This window comes from Diabrotica virgifera, chromosome 3, assembly GCF_917563875.1.
Source record: "Diabrotica virgifera virgifera chromosome 3, PGI_DIABVI_V3a".
Lineage (NCBI taxonomy): Eukaryota > Metazoa > Arthropoda > Insecta > Coleoptera > Chrysomelidae > Diabrotica > Diabrotica virgifera.
In genome coordinates, this window is record NC_065445.1 from 87,612,709 (window position 1) to 87,633,557 (window position 20,849).

General features: G+C 31.6%; 2 protein-coding genes across 2 annotated transcripts in view; one reads left to right on the forward strand and one right to left on the reverse strand.

Annotated features, from left to right (window-relative positions):
- The window catches only part of LOC114330519 (pyruvate dehydrogenase [acetyl-transferring]-phosphatase 1, mitochondrial), a 104,344-nt gene that overhangs the window by 73,538 nt on the left and 9,957 nt on the right, over positions 1-20,849 (reverse strand). The window lies entirely within an intron of this gene.
- Positions 7,462-12,010, forward strand: LOC114330521 (uncharacterized). The gene is made up of 2 exons (XM_028279868.2): positions 7,462-7,730; positions 11,536-12,010. Exons 1-2 carry the CDS (start codon positions 7,683-7,685, stop codon positions 11,950-11,952), a joined length of 465 nt encoding a protein of 154 aa, XP_028135669.1. The 5' UTR covers positions 7,462-7,682; the 3' UTR covers positions 11,953-12,010.

Consider the following 20,849-nt stretch of genomic DNA (forward strand, 5'->3'; position numbering starts at 1 on the left):
TTTTGCTTATAGAGGGGGATTTATTAAGAATGTCCAATCTCTAAGTTGTAGATTCTAGACCTCAAAATATGGCTCCTTATTGAGTTACAAGGTGTTTTATTTAAAAATTTAAAAACATATTTTTGCTCAGTATTTTAAAACTATTCGACGTATCCTTTTCATACTTGGTAGAAAGTGTAAGTACTGAACACCCTATGAAATTATATTAAATACAAGTTTCCGGCTATTACCAGAGGCGTACGACAGGGGACAGTAAATGGTTGACTCTTCCCAAATTCTACGTCACTGGTGAAATTGCCATTTTAGCACAATTTTTAGATTCTCCAATACTCTCTATGTAAGCAACATCCTCTTTACTCGTAACGACAAAGTCATTAGTTTTCGAGATATTTGAAGTTAAACATGTAACGTCACAGTTATTTAGTTATTTTGATTAATATATTGTGCCGCTTAATTTTTCGTTTCAAATATCACGAAAACTAATGATTTTATCGTTAAGAATGAATAATATACTCTTCAGTCTTAACGATAAAATCATTAGCTTTCGAGATATTTGAAATTAAAAATTAAGCGGCACAAAACATTAATCAAAATTACTGCGTTTACCTTCAAATATCTCGAAAACTAATGACTTTATCGTTACGAATGAAGAGTAAGTTATTGGAGAATCTAAAAATTGTGCTAAAATGGCAATTTCGCCAGTGACGTAGAATTTGGGAAGGGTGAATCATTTGCTTTCCCCTGTCGTACGCCTCTGGTAATAGCCGGAAACCTGTATTTAAGATAATTTCATAGCGTGTATAGTACCTACACCTTCTACCAAGTATGAAAAGGATACGTCGAATAGTTTTAAAATAAGGAGGAAAAATAATTTTTAAATAAAACACCCTATAACTCAATAAGAAGTCATATTTTATTTAAGTGATTTTGGTTAAATCTTAATATTTTGAGGTCTAGAATCGATAACTCAGAGATTGGACATTCTTAATGAAACCCCCTCTATAAGCAAAACTATATCTTTTACTATAAAAAAAAAGAAGAAAAAACGACAAAAAATTGTTTATTAATGAAAAATTCCCACGAACTCGATTATCGGAACAGCATTTCAAAATGTTTAATCCTTGCGAAGTTATTAAAAAAACAAATTATAAACAAATTAGAACAATTTTCAAATGCCATTTTAGAGGGGAGTTAAATTAAAATTTGAATTTATCAATACATTTATCGAAAACACAAATAAAAATAAAATAATGAGATTTTAAACAGGTTTATATTCTTTTGGTAACAACCGCGTTTTTGCAATTGAAAATATAGTAATATTTTTGATAAACAAATTAAATAACTCATAAATTTTTAAATAGTTTTTAAACAGTTTTTTTTTGCTTAATAGTGGTAATATAGCGCAACTTCTCCTATTAAATAAAATAATTTATAATGCTTATTTAAAACGCAAAAAATTTTTTTGCAAATTTGATTTTTAAATTTTATATATAATTATTTAAATATAAATAGGGGGCCAAATTTAATTTAGTAAGTCTTAGGGGAAAGATGTGTCCTTCAGCTTTGTAGAAAAAGACCCTAAAGACCTTCATTAAAACGTAAATTACCTCAGCAGTTAAAAAAGTAATTATTGTGCAAAAATGACCCCTTTTCAATTATTTAAACAATAATCCCCTTATAATATGATTTGGATACTTTCTTGAAAATATCTTTTATACTCACCTAAACTTTGATATACAATTTTTTCCACCTGTACGATTTACATGTAGTGTAATCTTATTTTACTAGACTATTATAAGTTTTTGCATTTTTGTCACGAAATCTGCTATAAGGACTATGTCATCCGCATATACTAAGACTTCTATTTTACTGGCTGTAATCTTTGGTATCCTATTATTGTCCGTATTTGTTTGGTTCTTTCTCCAGTATTTCTACTCAATTCGTTCATGACTATTATGAATAGTAGCGTGCCAAGACTGTCTCCTTGTTTGATACCTCTTTCCCAATTGAATTCTTCAGATCATTCTCTTGCTATCTGTACACGTCCTTTTATTACTCAATATATACTTTAATTATTTTTATCAGTGTAATTGGTACTTTCATTTCCTGCAAGTATTGCCATATTATAATGTTTCTTTCTATAGAGTCGAACGCTGCTCTTAGATCTATGAATGCTACAATGGGCTTTCTTCCTACTCTACTTATTTCTATTATATTTATAATGATGTAAATGTTATCGTTTGTTTGTCTTTCTGGTCTAAACGCTGCTTGCTCTTTTCCCAGTTATTTTTCTACCTCTTGCCTTAGCCTCTTCTCTACTATTTTCGTTTATATTTTAAAACATGCCGATGATAACCATATTGTTCTATAATTTTCGCAGTTGACGTGTTCTCCCTTTGTTTTAAGTCATATTTAAAAAATACGTTTAAAAATGTTGCGTAAACGCAACATTGGGGATACAAGGGTTCCTCGAAAATAAAAATTGTTGCGCAATATTCTATAATACTAGTACATCCTCTTAAATTCCACTAACATGCTAAATATTATTTATACTAAAAGTATCAGTTTTTTCGAACTGAATCAAGGCAAACATCTTGACAATGATCAAATCTCGGTGAAACGTTAAAAATCTTTAGTCAATATTAAGCTAAAAGAAAAAAAAATTAAAACGCAAATAGGCTACGTAATTAATGCAATTTTGTTTATATTTACAAAAATATAAGTGACCTCTTAAAACCCACCAAATTTTATTACCTACAATTCGGCAAAATCGTAAAAAATGTGTAATGTTTTTCTTCAGCGCCTTGTATTTTACTACGCAAACCCCAATTATTTTTCAGTTGTTTACCTATCCTAGAGATGATGTTACATTTTTCTAAAACACTCTGTATATTTCATATTTTTGTCGATGTAATTTAATTTCATTACAGTGTAAACCACAAATATTTTTCAGTTTTTATCTATCTTAGAAACGGTGTTACCTTTTTCTGCCACACCCCGTATACCCTTTTAATTTATTTTGAAATATTTTATTAGATTTATACTTTATTTTTTGTTTTAAATGCATAAAAATACATAAAAATGTTGCTTTTACGCAACATTGAGAATTAATGGGTAATAATAAATTAGCCTGATAATTTCAAAAATTACCAGAGAACGGTAGTTCTCGTCAGTGGCGCACAACCCCAATAACAATACCCCTACAAGCGACACTATATATACACGAAATTTTCGATTTTCTAAATGTGACTGAATTGAAAATTGGACCAAATCCCATCTTAAAGTTTAGGAAAAGACTCACCCATCCATATGTCAACTCTCCATTTTGGTCCAAGGGTGTGGATTTTACGACCCTTCCCATTTAGGGATGTCTAATTTTGAAAATCGGTTATACCATTCAAAAGTTACCGAGCTCCGAAGTATGACTCAATTTTTATTTAAAAGGGGGAAAATGTTTGTGGATATGTTTGTATGTATGTGTGTGGAAAAGTTACACCGATCTGAATTTTTTTTCTGTGTTTCAAGAGGGTGTGAGGGCCGATTCAGAACCGGTGTAATTTTTGACTTCTGACTACCGTAAGCCAGCTAGAGGGCTTATTTTACATTGCTACAAAATAGCATATTTTTGGGCGTATATATCTTAGGTTCAAGGAGAGACAGGAAAACCGCAAATACACCAAATCAATAGGGTTGAGTTAAACTTTCAAATGGTGCCTAAGCTATACTGAGATATAGCTGAGACATATACACTGCTCACCATAGCCGAAAAACTGAAAAATTAAACTTTAAAAATTTTGGTTTTTCGATAATTACTAGAATCTTCAACCTACGAATTGCGCCAATAACTGAGCGTTTGTAGGAGGTCTCTAGTCGCGTCTAACGGTGTATACCTCATATCTGGAAAAATTCGAGGCTTCATAAGTAGTATGATCAAATCTATTTCTTATGGGAAAAACGGTTTTTCAAGCTCAATAATTCCTGTAATACGTTCAGATATCATACTTGATCTTGAATGCATCAGATACTACTTGTCAATACGTTTCAAACTCATGTTTATTGATCAAAATCAGTTAAGCCGTTCAGAAGTTATAGAGCTCCAAAGTATAATTAGACCAGGAACTGAAACTTTTCACTTCGCAATTTTTACAGAATGGATCGATTTGCTTGAAAATTTGACAATAAGTAGTGGATAGTCCAAGGATCAAAATCTATATGATGCCGAAAGACGCTTTTACCATGGGGTGGTTGCCACCCCATCTGGGGGGGTGGAAATTTTTTATTATATTTTGACCGCAAATGTTGGTAAAAACATTAATTCTAAGCAAAAAATGTTTTATACATTTTTTTGATAAAATTAATAGTTTTCGATTTATTGGTTATCGAAAGTGTTAGTTTTATATCGAAAAAAATCAATGTTATTAATCAGTTTTCTGCTAATAACTCAAGTTTTATCTAACTTTTTATCTCAAGCTAACAAGTTTTTGTTTTATCAAAACAACTTTACTTAACGAATATATAGCTTTTAAAAAAGAAACAAAGTGTTTTTTTAATTTTCTTTAAGACCAATAGTAATCGAGCTGTACTTTATTATATGTTAGCTTTTCTTCGTCAAATACTAAATATTATAGTTTCAAAGTCAAAAGACGGAAAAAGTATGCATTTTTCGAGGATAACTTATAGAAACTAATTTTAAATGTTTAAAAAGATCTATCTTCAAAAATAAAAAATAAATCTGTAGCTTAAAAATGTTGGTGACTTAATAATAATAAAAATAATAAAAATAAGTGACTTATAATGAAAAGAATGTCAGTCCCTATTTTTTCAGTCAAAAAGTTATCGGAAACAACCCCCTAATTACCACCCTAATTAAAATTAGTCATCGACCTTATTCCGTATTTTTTATTTATGTATTTTTAATAGATCACGGAAGTTTGACCGGCTTAAAACAATTAGTTTTAAAAAAACTGGAGTTAAAAGCGAATAAAGGAATTTTTGTAGTTTGGTAAAACATGCCTTTTCTTCAGAATAGAAAGATTAGCATCAGAGATGCGAAAAAATATGAAAATGAAGCTTGCTTAATTTTTAAGAACTTGGTTTACGAAAATTTTTTCTACGATAAAAATTGAGTGAGCTACAGACAATTAGAACTTGTATTAACATGCAAAAAACACCTTTACCAGCCCTTTCAAAGTCACCTCTTTTTGCGACTGAGGTATTTTAAAAGGATTTAATATTAAGGCTATGGGTACATAATTCGCAAATATTTTACGTGTATCCCTACTTTTTCTGTCTTTACACGACAAATTACGTGTAGTAAAATTCACACTGGTATTGATATGTAAACATTACTAGAATGTCATTCTACTTGAAAATGTCATCATTAATTTAAAGAGATGGGTTTTGAATGTTCTTGGATAACTGTTATTTTTATAATTGGAAATTATTAATTCAGTTAATAAATGTGATAATTTTTTCACTAACTATGTATTCAGTGATTGTAATAATTTATTTGTACAACAAAGACTAATACTCAATCGAGAAAAGACGAAAAGTGTTAAAGTGATTTTTTAATAATATATTGTTATGGAACGCTTACAATTTTGAACATCTTTAACAACAAAATACTTGGATCACAGAATATATTATCCTGATGTATTCTCTGCTTGGATCTTCCACAAATAATACACAATAAATAACTTTTTATTAAGTTCACGTCTTAAATCAATTATTTATCAAATACACTATATTTCAATAATATTTAATCAATAACTCAACATATTCCCGATGCAATGTCAAATATTTAAAATTGTCACTGATTGTCAGTGTCTGACTGACAATATATGCTGACAATATTATATACGGCTGAGTGCGTTGCAAGACAAAGATAGATTTGGAAAATATTACCACGGCATTGTGTTTATTTTTTTCGAATCCTGAAAAAACCAATAAATATTTTTGAAAAATTTAAACGCAGAATGAAAGACTAAATTATTACCGAGGGCCGAAAGTCCCTTAGAATAAATAAAAAGTTTATTTTAAATAATATATTTGAAATTAAAAATCACACTAAATTTTCTCTTAGTTTTTCACCCCTATAACTTATTAGAATAAACATTATAGAAGTTCTCAGGGACTTTCGGCCCTCGCTAATAACGTGATCTTTCATTCTGCGTTTAAATTTTTCACAAATACTTATTAGTTTTCTCAGGATTCGAAAAAAATGAATCCCCATTTGAATAGCATTGCAGCCGAAAATACGTACCGATCCTCTTAATAGTCTTATAGATCTTATAAAAACCTACAAAAAATTTTTTAACAAACTTTTTAATATAAAAAAGAAAAAAGATAGGGTTAAAAAACCAATAAATTTTGTTGAAAAAAAAAATGGAATTCCAATTGGAAAAATCCAATTGGAAGCATAATAATGTAAGTTTAGCGGTGTTTTTTTGTATGGTGTACGTTAAAAACTTATTACCAGAGAACGGCAGTTCTCGCCAGTGGCCCATAATATCCCTAGATGCGACACTATTTATAAAGCTTAACGTGTATTCGATAAACATTGCATTCAACTTCATACATTTAATTTATAAATAACTTTGACAAACTCCTGATACAAGAGTAAAAAACCGCTATACGCCGTAAAAATGAGTGGCGCACACAATATTCCAGATACAAAAGAGCTGATATGAATATTACGTGGCGCGATAATGTATTCTCATTTTGATGGAAAATAAAATTCTAGTTTTATTTTAAAAGATTTTTCCATAATATTTGCTAAATTTGAAGTAAGACGCACCACAAAAGAGCTTCAAATGCAAATTGTATCAAAGTTATCCTTTTGTGGCGCGTTTTACTTCAAATTTAGCAAATATTATGGAAAAATCTTTTAAAATAAAACTAGAATTTTATTTTCCATCAAAATGAAAATACATTATCGCGCCACTCATTTTTACGGCGTATAGCGGTTTTTTACTCTTGTATAATTTTACGTTTAGTACGGAAATTACATCGACAAAAATATGAAAAAAGAATTTTGGATTTTCTCAATATTTATTAAATTACAAAATATATATCTTTTTAATTATTTAAAAATATTTTATTAGATTTTTACTTTATGTTTTCTTTTAAATAAATTGTTATAACACATAAGAAATGACACATCAAAAAAATATACATTCGGAATACAAGGGTTCCTCGAAAATAAAAATAGTTGCACAATATTATTATAAAATATTATATATTATTAAATATTATTATACTCTTAAATTCCACTAAAATGCTAAATAACATTTATAATAAAAGTATCAGTTTTTGTGAAATGAATCAAGGCAAATATCTTGACACTGATCAAATCTCGGTGAAAAGTTAATAATCTTCAGTCAATAAAAGCTAAAAAAAATTAAAACGCAAATAGGCAACGTAATTAATGCAACCTTTGTTTATATTTACCAATATGAGTGACACATAAATGCCCGATTCTTAAGAAAAAACTTTAGGGATTATATCTTTCCAGCGAAGCTTTAAGCCATATCAAATATTGTAATAGTTTTGAAAAGCAGTGGCGTCAGTAAATATATCAGTGTCTTAATCTGTTTATTATTCCATTAAAACAGTTGTCAAGATAAAAAGTTATTATTAATAAAGATCTGTTACAAAAGATTTACTGTTTGTAGGGTTGTTGAATGGTCACATTGAAAATGTTGAAAATTGCGCTGATATTTGTAATTTGTGTAAGTACAATAATCTTATATATTAATTTTTTATTTAATAAACATCAATAAGATGCTTAAGAACATTACAATCTGATCAAACAATATGACAAATGCTAAACTTTTTTTAGCCTAAATTACTAATGAGAATTTAAGACTAAGGACAAACTCACTAGTATCCCATACGTTCTGTTAATTTGTTGTACAAATATTAACCTTGACCATCACTTGCACTATACCTACTCTGCTTTTCACGTAACTAACTCGAAGGGTTTCTTCCTCTTGAGTCTTCTAGCCAGATCTGTGTTGTCGAGGAGCTGGATGGCCTCAACATTGACGTGTTGAAGATGTCGTTGTTCGTGACTCCGCAAATCTTTTAATGATCTTGTTGACAGTGTCCATTTCTAGGTCCCTATGACAATGCGTGGACAATGCTCTTTAGCACTTTGTTTTGGAATCGCTGAATAATGTCTAAATTATTACTCTTACTAGCTCAACCCCACAGCTGGATGCCATATGTCCATATAGGTTTTAGAATTTGTTTACACAAAGTATTTTGTTGTAGATTGACAGAGTGGATGGTCTTCCCAATAGACAATACATTTTTTTATTTTTTTTACCATGGACCCTCCAGCGTAGCCTAGCGTCTAATGTAAAAAAAAATGGTATCCGAGTATTATTTATAATAACAGGACTGTGTTGTTGTTTATTGTTTGTAAAATTAATGTGTACTGATTTCATTTCGTTTAATTTAATTCTCCAGCATTTAGTCCAGTTGTTAAGGCTGTTAAAAGAGGCTTGTAGTTCTCTTGCTGCTTCTATCATCAGCAAGGGTAGCTATTGCGTTATGATCGAATTCAGGGATCGAAGGAGTAGGCTCCTTCTTGGTTAACCCTAAAAACTCTATGTGATATAAGATTCCAATAATTCGGTGTACCATTAATAAAGTATAAATCTAAATTTATATTTTATTTATTTTATGTAGCCAGAATAACTTTCTTTTTCTTTAAAATTCGTGTATATTATCAGCTTTTCAAATATGTAAAAATATTTCGTCTATGAGTAATAGTAAAACAGTTATTCCAATTTTTTAGAAGTTTAAAATAACAGTAACCTTTTGAAAGGACTATACTTTGGTTTAAACATAGGTTAAATAGCTCAGTTATCACTTAAAGCAATTTCTCGGATCCTCCTTTAACAGTTGTTTCTATTACTCTTTAGTCGTCTCCCGGAGCCTTGCTGTTTTTAATTTCCCTTAGTGTTCGTTTCACTCCCTCTATCGTTATATTATTCAGAAGTTCTGAACCTTGGTTTGTTACTTTGGGTTCTCTAATATGAGATTTATTATCTTCTGTTAACTGGCATCTATATAGATCATAATAGAATTTTTTTGTTGTCTCTAGAATTATTTTTCTGTTTGTTACATTACCTTTGTTGTTTTTCAATTAATTTCATTTCAATAATTTCTCTCTTACCATCATAAAGTAATTTCCTTATTCCTCAATCATCGTGTGGTAATTAAGTTTTGTACATATCAATGTGAAAATACCAGACAGGACCTACAATATATGAGTCCTATTACTTGGAGACACTGAAGACTTGATAATGAATGAACATTTGTTTCAAAAATTTCCGCAGAGTAGAATGGTTTACTTCTAAATATTCTCTACCTTCAAGTAATTTACGGTGTCCTTTCAGAAATATTACTAAATAATACCTCTTTTAGATGCAAACCTTATAATGCCTCTTACCTTATTATTAAGATATTCCAGCTTTCGACTTTTTAGTGGTAAATCGGGTTTATTATTAATTCGTTTGAGAATTTGCCTGTTGGTATTTTAATCGGTTTAATAATTTTCATTGTTCTGTATATCCACATCTCAAATGCTTGCATTCTCTTCTTTATAGCACCTAACAACACTGTACATCACATCTCAACACTGTACAACAAAACAGAACATAACATGAGACTATGGTTTCTAAAGTCGTAAGCTTACTTTTGTACATGTACATTTTGTAATGAACAAACGAGAGGTTGAAGAGTGAACTTAAGGTATTACTCAGCTGTTATTCGAAAACCGAGATCGATTTTACCGCCCATCATTATTCTGCGCTATGGCATTATTGTACCCCATCTCTATGTGTATATAGTATTTTTACTACAAAAACGATGTTACGTAGGTCAAAATTTTTGACGTAAGAGAACTGTCAAAGCATTAGAATGTGACTTTTCATTATTGCCATGTGTATAATAAACATGGCAATAATGAAAAGTCACATTCTAATGTTTTGACAGTTCTCTTACGTCAAAAATGTTGACCTACGTAATATCGCTTTTGTAGTAAAAATACTATATGTGTAAGCTATCTGGATATGTCTCATACGTGAAGATTCTTACTTTACGACAACATGGGTTAAGATCCAAATCTGCATTTGTGGGTGAATAACCTACATCCTAATCATTTTCGCAGTTTTAAAATGCTTCACCTAACTATAATCTTATTATGTGATAGCCTCTGGATAGAGGTCAATTATTGTTAAATTATCGTTTCATGATAAAATACGTCTTTTGTACTACGGTACTACTACTAAACAATAACTGTTTAGCATGAATGAAATATCAACTACCACATGAATTGTCGAAGTATAAAAATTATAGGTTTATCCCCGATTTTAATTACTTGGTAAAATTATTGTTATCGTTTTTAACTTTTATTGTTAACTAAAAAATATATAGTGATATACATTAGATACTGTAGCAACACTTCGCGAGTCTTTGCTGCGTTTACTATTGCCTTCCATGTTTGTAAGCCCTGTGCCACTATTTTCCATTGTCCCACTCCCATTTTCTCCAGATCTCTAACTGCATCTTTCCACCTTTTTCTAGGCCGTCCTACAGACCTTCTCCTATCTGGTCTTTCCCCAAACACATTATTTATAATGCGATTGCCGTCACTGCGTATCACATGCCCTGCCCATCTTTGTCTATTGACCTTAGTATATCTGACTAGATTTTCCTTTCCGAAGAGAGATTCTAACTCGTTATTGTGTCTGCGCCTCCTTCGATGATCACGATGTCTCTGCAAGGGCCATATATCACTCGAAGGATTTTACGTTCCCACACCAGCAATTTATTTACTTCTCTTTTTGTTAGAATCCATGTTTCCGTTCCATATGTGACTGCTGGTCATATTATGGTCTTATATATCTGGATTTTTGCAGCTCGTGAAAGACGTTTTGCCATCTGTTTTCTGCCATTATCTGCGTTTCAATGTCTCGTTCTATTTGGTTGTCATTGGTGATTGTTGCTCCTAGATACTTAAATTCTTTAACCACTTCGAACCTTTGATCATTTATACTAATAGTTTGCCTTATTCGCCGTTGTTCTTGTTTTGAAAAAACCATGTATTTTTTGTCTTCATTTATTTTTAGACCGATATTTAATGCAGATTTTTCAAAGCTGGAGAAAATATCCTTAACCTTTAATGTTGATTTTGCTACTGCATCGACGTCATTGGCAAAGGCGAGTACGATTTTTGCTACCTGAGTAGCCATGTCTGGTTTGATTTTTAGATACATTTTTCGCATGACAGGTTAAACGATTAAACGACGAACAGAATTTACGCAGGAAGCATTTGATATGCTTCCTGCAATCCTATTTTAACTTGTACAAAAGAGTGACTTACACACATTTTCGTTACCGCAGCTAGTTTCTTGGGTACGCCCAGCTCGACCACTGTGTTCCATAATGTTGGACGATTAATTGAATCATAATAAAAGAAATGATCACTTTTTATATAATATCAATAATTACATTTTGTTTCAGGCTTGCACAGCACATATTGTTAGCTCAGCTGCAGTAGAAACAAGTGACAACCAATTGGTTTTGCATCAACTCCGTCGACTACAAAGAGACTTACAAGCTAGAGGCTCAGTAGACTTGTCAATAGACAACATAATAAACACGGTTATAAGCACGGTCATAAATGTTGTATCAAGCATACTTATTAAAGCTTTTTGTGGTGCTATAACACCTTATTTACTTCTCGTATCAGTCTTTAGAAGTACAGTTATCAAAGCTCTTAGTTTAATTGTGCAATTTTTAGGTGAGGTAGCCACATCACTGTTGCCAGCTTTGTCTGATACTGTTACACAAATTACTAGTTTCATATCTACTGTAGATTCCACAATTGGTAATGCCTTAGATTATGTAAACAAAGCAGGATGTTCTGTTTCAGTGTAAATGCACCTTTAATGTAGTTGTTTATGTAAAATGTGAAATATTAAAAATTTTATTTGGGCTTTACACCTTTTTCCTTCAACAACTTAAGCAAATAAATAATTCTTAATTTCTATAAATCGCAGAAAACGTTGCAGACAACATGGCTGATGCAAGATATTAAGGAATAATGTACCCATATGTTTGAAGACTGCCAGTTTAAACTGCCAAACAGAAGACTATAATGCCGGATTTATACTCAGCCATTGCCACTGCTGCTGTCGTTGCCGGAAATATTGCCCGAAATACGATATCGACGCGAGTGAGGTGTTCACTTCAGTTCCTCGCCAATGTCCTCACAACTCATTTACTGAAAAAAACCGAACGACTCTTCTAGAATGGAATGTAACGACAGCATCGTCTTGCTCCCTTACTCACTTGCCGCTTTGCCGGCGGCAAGTGAGAGAGAGAGAAAGAGTAGTTGAATGTGAATGCTTACTCGCGTTCGCGCTGCCAGTCCTTTGACTTCCATCTCGAAAATCGACTTTTGAGGGAGCGCCGTGCAATGGCAGTAGCATTAGCAGCGGCAGTGCGAGTGAGCTATTTACACATTCACGCTGCCCACTTCCCTGTCCAATAGGACTGAGTATAAATGCGGTATATAAGTGGAAGTCGTCTTCAGATCAAGAGTAGAAAATTGTAAGAAATCAAACAGCCTACGTATTAATTCGACAAGGATACAGAAACGCAAATATATCAGCAAAAACATATCTGAGTGCCGACATAGGATCAGATCACAACCCAGTTGTGACCAAAATTAGGCTAAAAATGAAAATAATAAATCGAAGAATATTATAGAATCTAGAATCTGTCTACTCACCTAACATTTATTGATCTGGAAAAAGCCTACGAGACGGTACCTCTAAAAAAACTCTTTGAATTGTTGATGGCGATAGGCGTAAGTGAAGCATATGTGCGAGCAATTAAAAATATGTATCAAAATCCGAAAAACTGCATTAGGCAGGGAAAATCTATGTCGAAACCATTCCCTGTTACAAAAGGTCTGAGGTAAGGGTGCTGCTTAGCGCCAACACTATTTAAAATATACATCCAGAAAGCTCTGGAGCAATGGAGGAAACAGTTGCTGGGATGGGAATAATGATTGAAGAAAACTGCTTAACAACTTGATGACCAAGTAATTCTTGTCAACGATGAACATGATATGGATTATATGCTAAGAAAGTTACAGATCGAATAGAAAAATGGGAACTATGTATGTATGAACATGGAGAAAACGGAATATTTGAGAATAGGAGAGGAAACCGAAGATCCGGAATTAGAGTTAAGAAGTATACGAAAATGTAAGGAATATAGATATTTAGGAAGCATAATATAAGGGACTAGAAAAAGAGATATACAGCATATGATACAGCAAGGAAGGAAAGCAACTCGTATTTTAAATGGTCTACTATGGTCTAACAAGGTGAAGCTGAATACAAAATTAACAATCTACAGAACAATTCTGGAACCTATTCTCATTTATGGGGCAGAGTGGTGGCAAGTCACAGGAAAGGAAATAAAGAATATAGAAGTAGCGGAAATGGATTACATACGTAAAGCATGCAGGGTATTTAGATTAGAACACGTACCAAATGAGGAAATAAGACGACGGACAAATAGTGTATATTCCACGGCTGAACGAATAGCAACAAAGAAATTGCTATGGTATGGTCATATTATGAGAATTCCAGAGGGAAGAGTGCCAAAAAGAGCATTAAATTACACGCCTATATATAGAAGAAGAAGAAGAAGAGGAAGGCCTACAGAAACATGAAAGAAAGGCATAGAATAGTCTATGGAAGATAGAGCTATAGAAGAGAACGAGTGGATGGATAGAAAACGATGGCGAGCGAAATGTGGGATGCGGAGGAGACCGTAGGAACCCCACTGCTTATTATATAAATCGAAGAATAACAACTGCACAAATCGATACAAGTAAATTAAGAAACCAACTCATAAGACAACGCCTTACAAATGAAATCAATAATTGATTAATGAATTCTAAAGAACATATTCTGCAAAATACTGACATGAATACAAAATGGTTATTAATAAAGATAGAAATAGATCAAAGTCAAAAAGAAATTCTGACACCAACAAGAATAAAAAATAAACAATGGATGACGCAGGAAATTTTAGATCTAATGGAAGAAAGACGTTAACATAAACACAAAGATAATCAAGTGTACAAAAAAGTGAATAGAAAAATACAATATAATAGAAGAGTGTCAGAAAATACATGATAGTTTTAACACACACAAAAAAATTAAAGAATTAACTCACAACAATAGAAAAAGGAAAACCGAGAATACTGAAAGATAGAAAAGGAAAACTAGTGTTGATTACTAACGAAAATTAAAGAGATGGGCAGAATAGATCAATAAGTTGTTTAAGGACAACAGAACAGATGGATATAGAAGTAGAAGATATTGCGGTTATAAGGTTATTAAAAGAGGAAATTAAAATGGCATTAAAAACAGTAAAAATGGCAAAGCAGGAGGTCCAGACCAAATCCCAGTAGAAAGTTTAAAATTCATACATGATGAAACCTTATACTATATAGCAGACCTTTACATTATAAAAACATAGGAGATATACCGAAACAATGGTTACTCTCTACCTTTTGCGCTATCCCTAAAAATACAAACGCTAAAGACTGCAGTGAATACAGAACAATATCATAGGTCCTGTTCTCAAATTATTCTTGAAAATAATAATGCATGGTCTTCTTCTTCTTTAAGTACCGCGCCCAAATTTTAGGCGTGAGTAGCTTCCATAACAATTTGCCGATATCGTTCTCGATCTTGTGCGACATGTAATAATTGATCTGCTGATAAATTGACGAAGGTTTCGTAGCCATGGATATTTCTTTCGACCAATTCCTCTTTTTTCGCCGATATTTCCATTGCGTATTAACTGCAGTATCCTGTATCTGCTACCTCTCATTATATGCCCCAGATATTCAAGTTTTCTCTTTTTTATCATCTTGATTAAGTCACCTTCGCCTTGACCTACTCTGTTTAAGACTTCTCTGTTTGAAATGCGTTGAACCCAAGATATTCTGAGCATTCTACGATATGACCACATCTCGAAGGCTTTTAATTTGTTCATCATGTTAACCTTCATGATCCATATAGTAATACAGGATACCCATAACATTTTAGGAACTTGATTCTTAGTTGTAAGTTCAGCTGAGAGTTGCTCAGAATAGATCTAAGTTTCATAAATACTCCTCTTGTAATTTCTATACGAGTTTTAATTTCTTCATCCGGATTTAGTGTCTCGTTTATCCAACATCCTAAATATTTAAAATGGTTAACGTTTGTTATTGGTTCATCACTGACAATTAGTTGCATATGGCTGACGTCTTGTTTACTAACCACAAGTAACTTTGTCTTTGTTGCATTTATGGCAAGTCCGTTATTGGAGCATTCTCTAGTGACTCGATCTATAAGGAATTGAAGATCTTCGATACTTTCAGCCATGATCGCGGTATCGTCTGCATATCTGATGTTGTTAATAGTTTCTCCCCCGATTCGAACTCCATATTGTCATTCCAAGGCTTCGTTAAAAAATATTTCTGAGTATACGTTAAACAAAGTTGGGGATAACACACAACCCTGTCTGACACCTCTTTGAATGCAAATTTTGTCTGTTTCTTTGCCGTCTACCAGAATAGAAGCTTCTTGATTCCAATATAGATGTTGTGAAAGTCTCAGATCTTTATCATCTATTCCAATCATTTCTAGATATTCAAACAACCTATCATGTTGAACTCTATCAAACGTCTTCTCAAAATCTATAAAGCAGACGTAAATTGGTTTCTATACTTCCCATGATCGTTGAAGTAATGTTAACATTGAGCACAAAGCTTCCCTTGTTCCCAATCCTTCTCTGAAACCGAATTGTTTGTCTCCCCTCCCATTGTCTCTTCACATTTCTGCTTGATTCTATTAAGAATTATCTTAAGAAGTAGCTTGAGAGAGTGGCTAATGAAACTAATTAGTTTAAAGTCTTTACATGATGATGTATTAGGTTTTTTGGGAGTGGAATAAATGTAGACTCTAACCATATCTGTGGCATATGGAATAGGTACCCATATATGGAATGTAGGCATAAACCAACAAATCAAAAACAAAAATAGACATAAACATCTGAGATCAAATAAATTTAAATAAGAAAATTGTGAAAAATGAAAGAAGTAGCTTAATGCACTTAAAGACATCACAGATCCATGTATGAAACTCTGGATCAGCGCAATCATAATGAGCCCACACATTATGCACTTCATCCACTAAGTATTCCATAATTAGGCACGAACAACTGTCCATATTTGGATTTGTACATTAGTTCAAACTAGTATCAACATTTTTTCAAGTCGTAATAGCCAGGGAGGTAGTGTCAAATTTGACCGGAGCATTTTAGCATGGCTGGTTTCTTATTATTTAGGTAGGTGCTCCAAAGCTTATTAACAAATGATGTGTCAGCTGGCCCAAAACCGGGGATTTTAGTCAAGAAAAGGTAAAACATGAAAGTTGATGGACCAACGCTACAGCTTAAATGTCAAATATTTATATAGTGGAGTCAATGAAGGTGGATATGAGTTATTACCTCAGATTTCGTTGAACCTCCATCGATTTTCATAAAAATTGGTGAGTGGTTAAAGGATACCTCGAGGAACAAAGGTGACATAGTGCCAACTTGCGCTTTTTGCATTTTAGGGGTGAAATACACCCCTTTTTTAAAAATTATTTTTTAGATTTCTGAAAGTGCAGTCACTGTAAGTTTTCACTTCCTATTTCGTTGAACCTTCATCGATTTTCATAAAAATCGGTAAGTAGTTAGAGGATACCTCAACAAATAAAAGTTATATAGCATCAACTTGCGCTTTTGCCTTTTAGGGGTGCAATACACCCCTACTTTTTAAATTGTAAAAAATGCAGATTTCCGCATTATGGCGCAAGTAATCTCGTTTAATTAAGAAAAATAAATATTTTTTTTATATTTATGTGCATGAATTACATTTTTTTTTTATTTTTCAAACCTTATAGCAACCAAAAATCCGAAAATTAACCAGTCGAAAATCACGAAAACCTTATTCTTCTGAAAGTGTAGTCACTGAATGTTTTCACCCACGATTTCTTTGAACCTTCATCGATTTTCATGAAAATTGTTGAGTAGTTAGAGGATACCTCAAAAAACAAAAGTGATATGGCACCAAGTTGCGCTTTCTGCATTTTAGGGGTGAAATCCACCTTTTTTTTTTAATGGTAAAAATGCAAATTTCAGCATTCTGGCTCAAGCAATCTCGTTTAATTAAGTAAAATAAATATTTTTTTACATTTATGTGCATGATTTATAATTTTTATTAATTTTTCAAACCTTATAGCAACCAAAAATCAGAAAATTAGCAAATTGACAATCACGAAAAAAATTATTCTTTTATATTTTCAAAAAGGCAGTCACTGAAGGTTTTCACCCCTGATTTCGTTGAACCTCCATCAATTTTCATGAAAATTGGTAAGTAGTTAGAGCATACCTCAAGAAACAAAAGTGATGTGGTACCAACTTGCGCTTTTATCCTGGGGGTGGATGTTACCCATTCTCATGGGTGAACACTATTTTATTAAAAATAACCCCATAATTAGATAGAGGAGTAAATTCTAAGCAAACTTTCTTTTATCAAGTTTATAAATTTTTTATTTAAATAATGTTTCATAATTTAATAAAATATTATTGGTACAGTAAAACCTGTCAATAACGGCCACTAAAAATAAAAACAATTGGCCGTTATAGAAATGTGGCCACTAATGCTAGGTTTCCTTTTCCACAAATACGTAAAATATAATTGAAAATTTATTTATTTTAGTAATTAAAGCAAATCTAATTAAATATAATTCTACAAACAAACGGAACATACCTTTCATTAGATATCGCAAATCACTTTGGCTGATTTTGTCTGCATATATATTATGTTTGAGGAATCCCTTTTTTTGTGAGACTGGATATAGGACATTTCTCAAGTATGAATTCACATTCATGGTATATCGTTGCTATACAGGGATAATAATCTGTGCAATGTTATGGTACAGGCTACGTTAAATATGAAGTAAATGTAAAGATATACACTGGTTATTCATTTCAATTTAATTTGATTGATTTTTAATCGTTTACAATATTTAAAATAATTAAAGATATAAAGTTAGGAATTTCAAAAATAAATTCAGTTCTCACTGGCAGTGTGGGAAATAATAAAGTGCCATACAATAGCATTTCATTACAATGCTCATTACAGGCATTACAGGCTGCTCCGTTTGAGAAAACTCATACTCTCAAACTTTGAGAAAACACTCATTCAGTTTCGACCAACCCTATTACCTAAAATTAAACGTTTTGCTAGATTAATAATTTTTAACAATAATAGACTATATTAAACATCACTTGAACATATATTGATTTTCTGATGTCAAATCACTACAATTATACAGGGGGTGAATATTGCTATGAAATTTGAAAAAAAAACGTAATTATCTTTTAAACTACTTCGTATAACATCACAAAACCTGATATTTTAAGAAATAAAACATAGAGGAGAATCCAAAAATATAAAAATATACAGGGTGTTCCATTAAACAAAAGATAATTTTGTTTCACCCTGTCAATATGGGTGGCCCTGTATATTTGGAAATGTATTTAAATTCTGATATTATCTATGCCCCAATCTCACCTAAATAAACTTTTTTCATATCTCCTACAGCAAACGACTAATTGGACTTCCCACAACCTGTATACATACAAAATCTCCGCTATAAAATTTTTTCAAAGAAAATGTTATTGTTTTTTTTTTAATAACTCCGTTAATTTTTGAAATATGAGAATTATCCAAAAACCATTACAAAGCTAAGTAAAAGGTCTATAACACTGTATTAAACATAATTTTGTAAATCCTTTATTTTTTTTAAATACAAGGTGAAAGGGCCCCGGTTACATGGTTCTCGCAGTAAAATTTACGTTTTAAATGTTTCTATCTCGGTTATTTTTTGCCGTAAAAAAATATTAAAAAAAGAAAAAGCTTAAATAAAGTTAAAACTAAAATTTTTTTCTCTACCATTTTTTAAGTATATCGAGTATTTTTGGAGTTATTATCAAAAGAAAATGAACTTCACGAAAATTTGAAAAATTCAATTTTTTTTAATCGTATTTTTTTTTTCAAAAATATGCATTCTAAACTGGTCAAAATTGTTGAAGTTATTACTCATGTTAAAATAAATAAAGTTTTAAATGGGTTACTATAAATTTTAATTTTTGTGGAAATGACGTAGGTTTCATTTTCCATTCTTCCCTAAAAAATCTGAAAGGGTCCTCTTATTTCCATCATAACTTGCTTAATTTTGATGCTATCGACTTCTTATATAGCTTTTTGATAGTTACCCTTTAAGTACTTTATTAAAATGTTTAGTATCTCTATTTAACAAAGTGCATCGTTTTCCTGTTATTTAAGCTTGAATACTAAGATTTGAGTACTCGCGGAAAAAGAATATACATTCAATTGCATATAACTCACTTTGTATATGTAATAAAGGATTTTTCGAATAAGGAGCTTATTTATTTTTATATTATCTTCGATTTTGGTAACAACAACTTTTTTGAAGAAACTTATGGTTTTTGAGTTATTTATGAAAAACTGCTTTAAAACATGGATTTTTTTCAGGAAAAATCAAAACTTTTGATCTTTAATAACTCAAAAACTATTGATTTATTGAAATAACTTTATATAACAAATTTTACTCATAATTTATCCCTCTATCGATTAGTGGTATTATTTTTAATAAAATAATTTCCACCCCCGAGAAGGGGTGACATCCACCCCCAGGGTAAAAGCGCAAGTTGGCACCATGTCACCTTTGTTTCTTGAGGTATCCTCTACATACGTACCAATTTTCATGAAAATCGATCGAGGTTCAACGAAATCGGAGGTAAAAACCTTCATTGACTCCACTAATACGTTACTCAGAACATTTAATGGACTTGCTTACTTGGCGCCTACCTTTCACTCAGGAAATCGGGGTTCAAATCCTGGCGCGAAAAATTCTTTTTGTTTTTTAAATTGACATTTTATTTTGAAAAATATTTATTTTTATAATACCACGTTTTTATTATTTATACGAGACAATATAAAAAAATCAGTATGTCTTTTATAGAATTATGCATAGAACTTATGAAATAGCATAATATATACATCTGATCATAAATATTATGATTCACCTTAATAAGCAAAATTACTGTACATGAACCCCTGAAGCTTCCTGAGTTAGTACGACCAATCTAAGTGAAAAAGGGGGTTGGCCTCCCCACCCCACCCCCTCCTGACATTTTTTTTATCTTTTTAGACAAACTGTTTTTTGCATAATTTTATGTGATGTAAAACCAAAAAATACATACAACCCTAATTTTTCACTTTTCTATCACCAACCCCCATTTTTAATAGCAATCTAATTATTTCCCTGTTCTCTATAATATATTATAAAAATGAATTTTTGTCTGTATGTCCCTTATAGAATCGTAAACTATGCATTTAATCATATAATGACCTCAAGCAAAGTTTTTGTACTTACATGAACCCAGGAAGGAGTTAATACGACCAACCTAAGTAATCATTATTTTGTGATGTCTGCGTAAATAAATTATTTACGCAGACACCACAAAACAATAAGTATGTTTTGTTTATTAGAAAAAAGTAGACGCAATATTTTTGAGTATTTTTTGACTTTCTGGTAATTTTTAGGTATTTAACTTTTAAACATTATTTGGTTCTAAGGCGGTACGAAGTTTGCCTGGTCAGCTAGGTAATACTAAAAAAA